The sequence below is a fragment of the Ochlerotatus camptorhynchus genome, unplaced genomic scaffold (genome assembly GCF_037179485.1).
Source record: "Ochlerotatus camptorhynchus isolate MF236.1 unplaced genomic scaffold, CSIRO-AGI_Acam_v1.1 ptg000255l, whole genome shotgun sequence".
NCBI lineage: Eukaryota > Metazoa > Arthropoda > Insecta > Diptera > Culicidae > Ochlerotatus > Ochlerotatus camptorhynchus.
The window spans coordinates 796959-811037 of record NW_027040745.1 but is presented as its reverse complement, the minus strand read 5'-3'; the positions used below and the strand labels follow the sequence as shown (position 1 = coordinate 811037).

General features: G+C 41.8%; 1 protein-coding gene across 2 annotated transcripts in view; it reads left to right on the top strand.

Moving 5' to 3' along the window:
• Positions 1–14079, top strand: part of LOC135704987 (netrin receptor unc-5-like) — an 846608-nt gene that overhangs the window by 406419 nt on the left and 426110 nt on the right. For both annotated transcript variants that reach the window (XM_065226538.1, XM_065226537.1), the window contains one exon: positions 1496–1666. In XM_065226538.1, the coding sequence (XP_065082610.1) occupies positions 1496–1666 (171 nt within the window). The remainder of the gene's footprint in view (positions 1–1495; positions 1667–14079) is intronic.

Here is a 14079-nt window from a genome sequence, read left to right as displayed (position 1 = left end):
GGAATGTTACATCTGAGTCTACTATCCATTAACTAATTGATGACGAGTTTGAACGTTTCCGGAGGCCTACCAAGGTTTTACCGGGACGGGGGCAGCTGCACTATTAGCCAACTCACAATTTTAAGAAGGTGTCACCCTTACTGGCGTCGATCCCAATATGCCGGTTGGCACTTCTGCGGGCTGACGAAGCATTTCCTCTATCGCCATGCTATGGTGTTGAGCCCGTGTTCGCGTCGCACCCCCTCACTTTGCTATTGTCGGAAGGACAATATTACCTAGGCTACACCACGGGGAGGTGTGAGGTAGAAACTTGTGAGGACCAGAGCTAGATAAAACGCTCTTGCCAGGTTGTCAACTCACCATTTGTAGCCCCTGACCGGCTTACACTTGTGAGGATTGACAAGTGTTGGTGAGTCTGTCGTTTCCAAAAAATAGTTATCAGCATGATATTATCAGTTGTTATCAACTTGACCGGTGAAGACCAATTCTGTTTAATCAGCATTATGAACCAGCACTAGAGTAAATCTAGCAATAATTCGGATGTGCCAGTTACCGGTTTCGGAGGCCACGTACCAGAGTTGATAACAGGCACGATTAGTATTATGAGAAAGTCACATAATACTAAGCGTGCCTGATATCAGCTCAAGTTCAAACTTGTCATGGTCATATATTTTGCCTACAATCAATCCGGAACACCTACCCACAGCCCGTTCGTCGTCCGTTGAATACACGTCTATGAACGACTCAAATCAATCGAAGCTCCACCATAAATCAGCATCTTACGTTCGCACTTAACGCGCTTAATCCGTTAATTTATTTTCATGTATCGCTTTTTCACCTTTCGCGTCGCCCGAACCCCGAGGAACGGAGCTTACCGGGCACGCACCACACTGAGTCAAATTAGTACATACCCGTGAACATAAACCAAAAATGCATTAACATAAAATGGAAATATAGGTACCCTCACACGCATATCGGCAGCACAGACGGGTAGAAGCCGAGCGGCGGGCGTAGCGGAGACAATAAATAGATAATGCCGTCATTATTGATAATTTTGGAGCGAAGTTTTATGGCTTTGCTCTTTTGTCGTTACAGTTTGTAACCATTTTGGAATCCTCACGCGCGCACAACCATAAGCCCGAGTCGTTTGAGAATAAACGGCTGAGCATCTTGTCAGATAATTTAAGACGTCTTCTTCATTGTGAGTTTCTGCTCGATGGAAATAGTGCCTCTTTATCTCTACGCGTTCGGGTGGGTTTTGGGACTGAAGCGAGTTCGAGCCAACCAACCAGACGGGGGATTAACCGATGACATGTGTTTTACGACAATGTGAACATTTTTGGTCTCATCGGCATCGTTACCGTTAGGGATAGGGTTTATGGTATTTGACTTGCCGAGGCAAAAGGATTATCATGCTCATTTAATGAATTTCTAAATAAATGGATGGCTGAGATGATTGACCTTAACGCATATCTGTTGTCTCATTTCTTTCCAGTTGACGGAGACTGGAGCTCGTGGGGTCCCTGGACGGATTGCAAATGTCCCGGTCACCCAAAGCAAGGTCAGAAACGAACCCGAGTATGCAACAATCCATTGCCACTGAACAGTGGTGCTCCCTGCGTTGGCCACAACACTGAAACCACTCCGGACTGTCTGCCATGTACAGGTAAGCACCACCCACCGAAGGCAACGACGACTGCGACGAACGAGATTCTGATGCAAGACGTGACAAATGCTCCCAGGAGATAACATCGAAAAGCTTTTTGTATACGCTTTCGAAGCGTTCGGTGCTATTTAAACAACCTTCCATATCGTCATGGTTTTGGCACATTCCTGCTCCACAGAGTGTAGTATTTGTTTGCTCTTACCCCACCCTCTAAGTGGTTACAATCCATTTCGCACGGAATACCAACTATGTTTATGCAAATTTACCGCATTGTCTTAACGCCACTTGCCACTACTCGGCTTGGGACGAAGGTTCCGATATTTTTGTCTCAAGTGATATTCCCCAAACCTTACCGTTTAATTAAATCCTACATATCCGCATTTTACTTCGCATACATACAGTTCACTTACACGCATTCTTTCATCTTGCATCCCACGCATTCGCATTAACATGCTGGATTTCACCTGCTTTCTGCACGCTGCAACTAACCCCCACTCAACCATTGAACCACTCCCGTTCAAAACTGATGCACCACCGGATAATGCCATGCCAACCTTGTCACCATCATTGCATACTTCCATTCAATGTCCCTTTTCAACTCGTCCATGCACCCACCACCAGACGGCGTACAAATAGTTAATCCTAATGGATTTGGTTTAAATGGTAAGAATTAATTCAGAATTCATTGGCCTTCCCGGTTTGTTTTGAATGCATGCTTGTGTTTGTGCTGCTGCTGCTTCTAGAGTGAGTGTTTGCTTCTTGCAGGTGAGTTTGTAGATATGACGCTGAAGGTTCTCTGTGCGTTCTTAACCTTTCTCAAGTATTCCTAAATGAACGTGCTACAATGCTGCTTTATTGAATGAGAAGCATACGAGCCGATCAGAAGCGTGCTTGGGGTTTCAGGATGGATCTATTTCCTTGATCAACATAATCGCGTGGCGTAGGGAACGGATCTGGTGTAGGTTTTAGCATTCAGGACTATCACATTAGAGGCTTACAAGTTCAAATCTCAATTCCGCAATAACATAAATCTGATAAAGAGAGAGAGAGAAGGTTAGTAATTTCCATAGTCGAGTATTAGTACAAGACACTGAAGAAGTCTGCACATTGTACACGAAATACGCGTACCTGTCAAGGATAAGAAAATGCTATTTAAGGGTGGAACGAACGAACAAAAAATAGTCAACTGCATTTCTGTTTATCGTGCACTTGAAAAATAATAATCGTTGATTTGCTATGCTACAAAATGGTGATTTGACAACCTGTAAGGAGCGGAATACCTAGCCCTGGTCATCATAAGTTCCTACTTCACGCCTCCCCGAGTCTTATGATAACGAAAGACTACCAGCTGAAACATGGACACAGCTGGGTGGCGTCACATAACATATGTGGGAGTCGATAATCAAAAATCGACCCCATTTCAGTGATGTGGTATAGAAAGACATCGATCTGTCAAATTGATTATACCAGCTGTAAAATGAGAAAGGGGATCAAGGGGGTAGTTAATTCTATTAAAATAATTATAGCGTGGTTTACTTTTGAACTTATGTCTTGGTTTTGCCTTAACTATTTACGTCCTTTATTTATAACTATATAGCTAGCTCTTCACCTCGCGTCACACAGCAAACAAATATATTAACGTTTGCAATCAAAAAAGTATGAATTTTTTTTGCCGATTTTGTATGCAATGACCTGCCACCCAACGATTAATCCTGAAATGTTATTGTAAACCATACGTATTGTTTTTCTGTAGTTATGGCAAAAAAGTGGGGAAACTCCACGCCAATTCTTCTTCTAATCTTAAATCTTTTTGCATTCTTAGAAGAAAAATGTATGTCCAATTTTTTTTCGTTAAACTTTTTTTTTAAATCAAATCGAGTGCTTATCGATACCTGTAATACTCAAGGATTCAATCCTCCATATGCTTCTCAGCTGCGGCCTATTGAAAATGTTTTGACCAAAAGATCTACTCCAATTATTTTGCACTAAAAAGTGGAAATATTGATCGAAAAGGCAAAGGAAGGGCGTTCCTAGCAAACTTTTTTTCGATCACTATGGCTAAGGTCCCAACCTGGGGCTCCCAGCTAGCTATCTCAAAGTTAACAGGAACGGCTATTAGAGATGAACTAGCCTTCAGCTAAAAATCTATCAAATAAAGATTTAAAAAAAGGAACGGCTATATTTTCTAGCAACAATAAGCACTATTTAGAAACTAGTGGTTCAGTTTTTGACCCATGGGAAATATTTGAAATAAATTTTAATGGCTTTATTTGCGTAGATTTCAGCCAAAACATATGTTCTTATCTTGTATCGAAACAAGTTTAGAAAGAATGTTAAAATGTGAAATTTAAGATAAGGTCTGTTCGACGACCACTAGGGCCTAAAACTGGTACACATACCCTAGTTATGTTTCTAGATTTCTTAGAAATGTTTTAACTTTTTATAAATGTCAACAGAATATTTCATGACACTAATAACACAGACAAACAGACATAACACATTGAATATTTCTCACTGTAAAACATCGTCACTAAAACATTACCGCCATCTGTTGAGTACACTGTGGTGGGTAGTACGCTGAACAGATGGCGGTAGTGTATAAACGTCAAACGCAAGGGAATTGACTATGCGCGCCACTGGTGGCGGTACTACCAACTACGATACTTTTTAATTGACCATTAAATGCTTGTTCGATGAACATCTTGCGAGTGTTATGTCTGTTTGTCTGTGCTAATAAGTTGACTTACTAATAGCACAATGAACAATATTATTCATATAAAATGTACAATTGCACCTATTAAACGCAAAGATAAAATCTTCGAATTGTTTGCATTCAATTTATCATTTTGTCAAGCTTCTGCATTCATGTTCCATCAGATGTCACTGCTGTTGTTTGCGGTCGGAAACTACACACAATATGTTTTACGTTACTTGTTCACAGAGGACACTGCAGTGCAAAACATGTCTGGTACCTCTATATATGCGTTTAGATCATTATTCGAAGTCCCTCCTTTTCTACACATTCACAAAATAGCTCACCCCTCACAGAATTTCCCGCCGAATTTTATGTATGGGGCGTGGCATAAAGTATCTTTTGCGCAGAATATGTAAAAAAGGAGGGACTTCAAATGTTAAAGCAAATGCATGTATAGAGGTACCAGACATGTTCTGTAGTGTCAGGTACTCTATTTTGTAATCTGTGAAAGGGAAATCACAAATCGAGTGTCAACAAAATACATGGCATGTTGAGAGTTTGAGGTCGTGAGAGTAAATTTTCTCTCCTAAATTTGATTTTTTGGCTCTCTGGGAGCTGATAATAAATCAAGTAAAACTGTATGGGGAAAAATAATTTTTATTTAATTGTAGCTTGTTTAACAATAATTTCCGGGAAAAACTGAACTACAAAGTCCCTGATTAATTTCTTCAGGTTGTCGTTCACTTTTTTTGACCTGAATATGCACCGAAAGCGAATTATTCCCACTTCTCTCAATTTATATATGGGGATTTTTATCACTTCCTACCAGCGGAACAGCGCCGTCTCTGTGGAAGATGGTCGAACAAAATGATTAATTACATTCAACTATCGCAATTTACGCAATGAATCGAATGAAATTCAATCAGGTCAAAGAGACTAAGAAATGTTGCATCTGTAAATATGCATTATTACTGGTTTAAAACGCTCTTGATTGGCTTCTGACCGGCTTGAAAATGCTAGTTAAAAAAAACCTTTGATAAGCCCCCTGTAGCTGGTCGAAAAAAAATGCCGAATTTTCCGATGTCAATCATACAAGGTCTGTAACAGCAGGCAGCTTGCTGGTGTTAGAATCAGAAATGTTTTAAACATTGCTGCGCAAGCGAATTACGACGTTACGTCAGCACAACATTCCATACTGCGAACAGCAGACGTGACATCACAGGCAACAGCTGTTTCGTGTAAAAAGATAAACTCTTAGGTGAAATACGAACACCAAATCCACATTCAACTGTTTAATACCAATAAGTCAGTTGGGCCAGACCTTGTATGATTGACATCGTCCATTACCCTGACAATTTACAATTGATCATTTTGTCAAGCTTCTGCATTCATGTTCCATCAGATGTCACTGATGTTGTTTGTGGTGACATCAATCGGAAACTACACACAATCTGTTTTCTGTTAATTGTTCACAGAGGACACTGCAGTGCAAAACATGTCTGGTACCTCTATACATGCACTTCATACTAGCGGAACAGCGCCATCTCTGTGGAAAATGGTCGAACAAAATGATTAATTCGCCTTCACTCTACATCTATTTACTCTTATGGTAAAATCCCATCCGCAATCATCAGTCTGTGCGTGAAACCTGGTGGACATTTCCTTACCTTTTCACTCCTATGAAAATCGCATAAGATACTATCAAGCTTTGTGTGAAGAGATGGTGGCTCGCTGGTTCTATGATGGAGTGAAGAGATAAGACAAAATCCGCTAGATTTCATGCACATACTTTCCGATGCTTATGGGATTTTACCAAGGAGTAAAGAGTTGCAAGGCCGTCGTCAACGTCAATGCTTACTGAGCATGCAACCATATATCTGATTTTCTTTCATAAGAGCTAATGTCGCAAACGTAAACTTTTTCTGCGAATTTCCCGATCATTACAAGCCACTCAAGTCAACTAAACGTAAACTGTGTAGAGGGAGACTCCCCCTATCCGATGGAATTGGTGGCTTACATGGAATGATTTTGAACTTCAAGAAATATACGAAAGAAGCCATTGTTTACGTTTTCGACATTGGTCCTTATGAACGCACAGTGTCGACATCACGACAATTTTGTTTTGACAGATCAATGGCCAACTATACCAGTTATATCACTGAGGCAACACAAAAAAGGGGTCAACTTTTAGAAAGTTGTTTTGCATGCAGTTCCACTTATGTTATGTGGTGGCGTAGCCCGGGTAATGTTGCCAGTCAGATAATAGCAAAGTGATGAGGTGCAACGTGAACACTGGTGCGGTAACCATAGTACGGTGATAAAGGAAATGCTTCAGCAAACCCGAGCATCTGTTCACCACTGAGGTGCGGCCCAAAACGGCGTCTGTTCTCCATGTTAGGAGCGGGTGATCACCATCCTAGTGCCAGCGTGACACTCTTAACAGAGCTGTGTACGATGGTCCCCCGGTGAGACCCCCAGGCCCAAAGTAAAGTAAGCAAATACCGACGAAATAAGGACTGTTGTATCTCGGGGCTGGTTCTTCCTCCTTGGATGGAATTTTGGGAATTTTGAGGATCCCTCCTTTACGGTCTGCGAGCACCGATTGCTTGGGATTTCTTCCGGCGTAATGAACTTTAATTCCACCTTCCCTTTCACGACACAAAGCACTTTTTATTCAACTATACAGTTAATTAAACATTGAAAAACAGTTTATTTTAAACACTACACTACACATCTAACATTTATTTTAAAACGTATTAAAACTACATCACAAATTCTGTGACCATTTATCGACCTGGCTATCTGGAGTCTTTTTGTTTCTCAATAATTATAATTAATATTTTATTTACCCTTACACAATTGATCTATGGGCCTTTTTAATGCACCACCAAAGTAGAGTGCGCCACGCGAGTTCGAGAAGAAACGTCAACCAAACATCAGAATAAGTATTTTCCCCAACGCAAATTACAGAATTTTTCATTCAAAATCTTGCCAATTTCCATCGGTAATTGTCTTATTGCACGATTTTCCACAAATCTGAACTGATTTGCACATTAACTATTCACACACAAGAAATCCGGAAGATCATAACCACTAAGGCACTTTTCTAATTTTCCATTTTTCTCAACAAAAATATTCCTGGACACCAGCAGGATCTTTTCAAAAACGTTACAGAACTAAATTTTTTAACTGTAGATTAAGTTTTGGAGCATCTCAATTGAATCAATTTATCAGGAAAAGTAAAAAAAGTGTTCCGCTGCCTATGTCTCAAGGCAAAAATTTCTGCTCACAATACTCTTTTTGACGTTCTCTTATTCACCACCAGAGTTTGAATCTATCGTATCGTATATAAAGTGCATATTTTCTCCCTTTTAACATTCTCTTCAGCTCGGTGGCTGTAGTTGTGCTATCTCGCTGACAATTCTGGTGGTTTATGGATCTTGCTTACAGTGGCATCACAACATGTTCCACAATTCTATGCAGCATCGATCAAGGGGACAGCTGACGGTAATTTCTGATCGTAGTACACTCCTAGACAAGGAATACGATTGGAAACTCGGAATTGCAAATCGCTCGGCTGCCCGGGCTGCGATAGGTTGATCTATGACGAACTTCAACCACGCAACTTCGAACTTGTAGCACTGCAGGAACTTGGCTGGACGGGACAAAAGGTATAGAAAAGCGGGCATCGAGCGGCTTCTTTCTACCAGAACTGTGGCACCACCAATGAGCTGGGAACGGGCTTTGTAGTGCTGGGTAAGATGCGCCAACGCGTGATTGGTTGGCAGCCGATCAACGCGAGGATGTGCAAGCTGAGGATTAAGGGCCGTTTCTTCAACTACAGCATCATCAACGTGCACTGCCCACACGATGGGAGATCCGACGACGCAGGAGCAGGTGTACGACGGCGGTTCGCAACGGGATGTCCCAAGCAACACGGCTTGTCATAAAGAAGTTGAAAATACTTTGTAATGACTAACGGAAAGAATCACTAATACTTTAATATACATTATTTAATACATTTATACAACCTAAAAAGCGCAAGACGCGGAGCTTATACAACTAAATACTGGTCTTATAACATGTATTTTGGAAACATCATAAAAACCAGCGACAAAAAAAACAATCAAAAAATCTTGAGCAAGGGATTCGATCACTGGTCCTTGGCGTGGTAGACTTGTTTCTATCTAACTAGACCAACACCGCTTGATGAAAAGTTTGTTATAAGTATCTATCATGTTCTTGCCAATGGCATGAAGATTATTTTCTCGTTCAACACGCCTTCGATCCGTCATGAAGACGTTTTGTTAGTAGCAAAGCGTACATCTAATAGCCAGAATGTTATTAAAACGTATTTTCAACTCTTTATAAGACAACCTGCACATTTTCAGTTGTATTAATTTATGAGATGTTATAAAAAAGTATTTTCAACTTTCTTTATAACAAACCTCCAAATACCTCATAAGAAACTGTCAATCACGGCATGAAGAGACAGTCCGGCTCAATGGCACCGTCAATGTTTACGTCAATCTGGATTGATTTTGTATTCGACAAGTTTTATAGTGGTATTAAAACAGTAAGATGCACGTTCAAATAACATTTTAAGATAAAAGCAAAAGAAAACTATTTTGGAAAATGTTGAATCGAAGAAGTATGAAGAAAACATCTTTAAACCTCATATATAACGTAGGATGTTTTCTGCATATCTTATAATACATTTACACAACAATCCGTTCTAATTCTTTTTCAAAAGATGTTTTATGTGTTACTTGGGGTAAAAATAGTCATCGGCGACATGAACGCTCAGGTAGGACGGGAGGCAATGCACATACCGGCAATCGGGCCAAATAGCCTGCATGCCGTATCGAACGACAACGGCCAACGATGCGTGAACTTTGCAACCACCCGGGGTATGGTAGTCCGAAGCAACTTTTTTTCCCCGCAAAGCCACTTGGAGAGCACCTGACCAACACACAGAAAACCAAATCGATCACGTTCTAATTGACGGGACATCCTTCTCCGACATTATCAACGTCCGCACGTATCGCAGTGCAAACAAAGATTCGGACCGCTACTTAGTTGCAGTTTGCATGCACTCGAAACTCTCGACGATTCATAACACCCGTCGAAGTCGAACGCCGCGACCCAACATTGAGCAATTACGACAGAGTTGCCCAGGATTATGCGTAGCAGGTACTGCGATCCCGAACCGAAGAAATGACTGGTTTGACGGCAATTGCAAACTATTAGTAAACGAGAAGAATGCCAGCACGGGCGAGAATGCTGCAACACCGCACAAGATTGAACGTGGAGCGATACAGACAAGCGTGGAACAGACAAAACTCGGTTTTTCGAAGGAAAAGCGTCAGCAGGAAGACCGAGATCGTGAGGCGTTGTAAAACCAGTACCGCATAAACGACACACGGAAGTGCCGCAAGCCGATATGCAAGGACTTGGACGGTAATCTTCTCACGAACGAGTGTGAGGTGATTGAGAGGTGGAAGCAGTACCATGACGAGCACTTCAACGGTGATGCAGCAAAACACGAAGGTGGCACGACAACAGACCTTAGAGCACGCGTAGAAGACGACAGGTTACCGGCTCATGATATTCAAGAAGTTGAGATCGACATCGGTCGGCTGAATAACAACAAAGCAACTAGTGTAGATCAACTACCAAGTGAGCTATTAAAATACGGTGGTGAAGCACAGGCTAGAGCGCTGCACTGGGTAATTGCCAAAATTTGGGAGGAGGAGATATTACCGGAGGAGTGGATGGAAGGTGTCGTATGCCCACTCTACAAAAAGGGCGACTAGTTGGATTGCGGCAACTACCGCGCGATCACACTGCTGAGCGCCGCCTACAAGGTACTCTCCCAAATTCTATGCCGCCGCCTGTCACCATTTGCAAGAGAGTTCGTGGGACAATACCAGGTGGGATTCATGGGTGCCCTCGGCAGGTTCTGCAGAAATGCTGCGAATACAACGTGCCCACACATCATTTGTTCATCGATTTCAAATCCGCATACGACACAATCAATCGAGATCAGCTATGGATGTGCGCTGTTCGAGTATCGGGGACACTCTCGAGTTTCTTAGAATCTCGAAGGGGGTTACGGCAAGGTGATGGACTTTCGTGTCTGTTGTTTAACATCGCGTTAGAGGGTGTGATCAGAAGAGCTGGGATATACACGAACATTGAGAGGATGACGGAAACGTACATCAGACTGAAGGCTGAAGCTAGGTGGATTGGACTTGCCATCACCGCATCAAAGACAAAAAAACATGAAAGGGAAGAGGTTCTAGGGAAGACAATGTTAGCCTCCCATCACAAGTTCAGATTGACGGTGACCAAATCGAGGTGGTTGACGAGTTCGTGTATTTAGGCTCACTGGTGACCGTCGAAAATGATACCAGCAGAAAAATTCAAAGAGGCATTATGGCAGGAAATCGTACCTAGTTTGGACTCCGGAGGACGCTCCGATCGAATAAAATTCGCCACCACAAGAAGTTGACTATCTACAAGACGTTCATTAAAACCGTGGTCCTCTATGGCCACGAGACCTGGACTATGCTCGTGGAGGACCAACGCGCCCTTGGTGTTTTCGAACGGAAGGTGTTGCGTACCATCTACGGTGGAGTGCAGATGAATGACGGAACGTGGAGGAGGCGAATGAACCACGAATTGCACCAGCTGCTAGGAGAACCATCCATCGTCCACATTGCAAAAATTGGGCGACTACAGTGGGCTGGGCACGTCGTTAGAATGCCGCACGGCGACCCAATGAAAATGGTTCTCGAAAGTGACCCAACAGGAACAAGAAGAAGAGGCGCGCAGCGGGCAAGGTGGATCGACCAAGTAGAAGGCGACCTGCGGATCCTTCGCAGACTGCGAAACTGGCGGAGTGTGACCATGGATCGAATAGACTGGATACGACTTCTTCGGACAGCAGAGGACAACAAGGCCTTAGCCTGATTGGTCAACTAAAAAATAAGATGAAATTATCAAGAAATCTATTTGCTCGTGCAAGTGATTTGTTGTGGTGAGCTGAAGAGCAATTATTTGTTTGCGAGGGGGGAGGGGGAGGAAAGAAAAATTTAGAGCAATCTAGAGTTATTCTGAGAAACTCTCTTGCTCTCTGAGCGAACCTTTCTCTCATTGCTAGTGGATTTTTGCAAAAAGTCTTATTAATTTCTGGACAACAATTTGAATTAAAGGTTCGAATTAAAGGTTGAATTAAAGGACATTTAGAAATGTTCAGCAAGATATTTAACCTTGTTTGTTTCGAAAATGATGAACAGCAGCAGAGGACTTCTATTTCACTGTGGATGATTATAACTGTCTTGAATACTAAAATCCGAATCGAGATGCAGAATAATTTATCCTCAACATCGCAGTTCCAGTCAAGACCGATGGGATACTTAAAAGCGAACTTGTTTATTATTCAGTTCCAACCTGCATCGGGTATCAAGATCGGCTCTGCTTGTTTTCTGACAAACGTCAGTTTGATCGTCTGTTTTTAAAACCTACCTCAGGTTGAGGTTCGCCCTGACCAAAATTCCGGTTTTACGATTGTAAACAAATTCGCTATAAGAGGAAGAGGAGACCAGAAACGACTATATCTCGCGAAACATTTGAAAAGGGCCTTCAATTGAAATGTAAACAAACCAGGCAATGGATTGTCAATCATCTCTATGTTTTTCTTGGCCTTTTTAATCATTCAAATTCTTATCTTTCATATCATTTGAAAAGGGCCTACAACCAAAATATTAGCAAACCAGAAAATAGATTGTAAATAATCTGCCTTTTTTTATTCCATATCAGAGAGTAGAAGTTTTTTTTTTAGAATTTGTACAGTTCAGTATGACAATAATATCGGTATCTCAGCACACAACACCCAAATAATACATGGTTGGCCGTTTTAGCGTGCGGGCCTTGGTGTGCGCCAATAAATTATTTGAAAAATTTCTTTGATCGGTCGATTTTAAAATTGAGTTATTTATAATGATTTTTATAACCGGTAGCGGAAGATTCCTACACGATGTGTTGCTAGCAAGCGGTGAATATAATGGTATCAGCCATTACATTTTGATTACAGGCCCTTTTCAAATGTTCGCTAGATATGCCTTGTCCTTTATTTTTCCCGATGCAGATCAGAGCAAATCAGAGGTACTCTGAGTAATTCTCAACTAAAGAGATACTCGCATTAAAGCCGTCCTCCCCCTTGTATGTATGACACCTGGCATCATTGCCGGCGCCGCTGGTGTAGTGGTAAGCGTGACTGCTTTCTAACACCCCAATGGGTCTGGGTTCAATCCCAGCCAAGGTCGGTGGGATTTTTCTGAGGCATAACAATTTCTGGTCACGTCTTTCTTCCGAAGGGAAGCAAAGCCGTTGGTCCCGGTCCATGTGTGTTGAATTGAATGGGTGCGATATCCTACGCAGATGTGGAAGCTTTCTTCCTGCACATTCGATTGTCGTCAATGGATGGCAAACGATGTCCGTCGGTGATTGGCATGCTTGGCATACACAATTTTGGTCACGAACTGCTCATTTGCACAGAGTTGACGAAACATAGTTATTTTTGAAGCAGTAGATAGAATAGAGTTTAAGCTTGTTATAGATACATAAATCAAAGTAGATTTTAATTCTAGTAATAAACTGTATTTGTTTTTGCATTGTAAAAATGAAGTGAAAAATGCTCGCTTTAAGTGTAAAAATTCATTGGTGTAGATTCAAATGTAAAGATTTATCTACTTTTTGCATATCTATAGTAAGCTATGATCCTAATCTATCAATTACTTTAAAGAAAAACAAATTTCAACAACTGAGTAATAAGTTATTAACAAATGAGCAGTTGGTGTGTACAACTGTGTATGCCAAGCATGGTGATTGGCAATAGATTGCGGAACAGAGACCGACGTCAAATAAAGGAATGAAGAAGCTGGCATCATCATCCGTTATATTTGCATGAGTGAGTGTTTCAACAAATGCCTATTGCTTTTTTTTTAAACCCCAAGCTGTTTAGGCCTGATCTCGTGTCATTGCGGACAACGTTCAATTGTAGCCATAAACAAGAAACTGCCCAATTAATTATACCTTGGCCGTTGTTAATACATTGAATAAAAATTTGCCATACAAAAACTATTGTTAAAGGGTGTCCACGATGAAATTGCCACACACAAAATTGATTCGCAAAATTCGAGTTTTCATCCGATTGCCATCAAATTTTCAGGGATTGAGAAATAACTATTAAACTTCATTTTACCATTTTACTCGTATTTTATTTACAGTCCATACGCAAATGCCCGCACCTTGGCCTTAACCCCGGCCATGAGATTCTGCACAACCTGTGAATCAACCGTTTTTTGCATGTAAACCCATACTTTCTTCAGTTCCTCGACTGTCTTCACTACCTTAGGTCGTTTAAGAAGGTGCTGCTTCATAATCGCCCAGTACTTCTCGATGGGGCGGAGCTCCGGAGTGTTGGGAGGGTTGAACATTTTCGGCACGAAATTGACCTTATTGTCCGCATACCACTTCAGCACGTCCTTGGAGTAGTGGCATGAGGCCAAATCCGGCCAGAAGATTGTTGGGACGTTGTGGGCCTTCAGGAGAGGAAGCAGCCGCTTCTGGAGGCACTCTTTTATGTACACCTGTCCGTTCATCGTGTCCTGGGTCACGAAAGGTGCACTCCGCTTCCCGCACGTGTAGATGG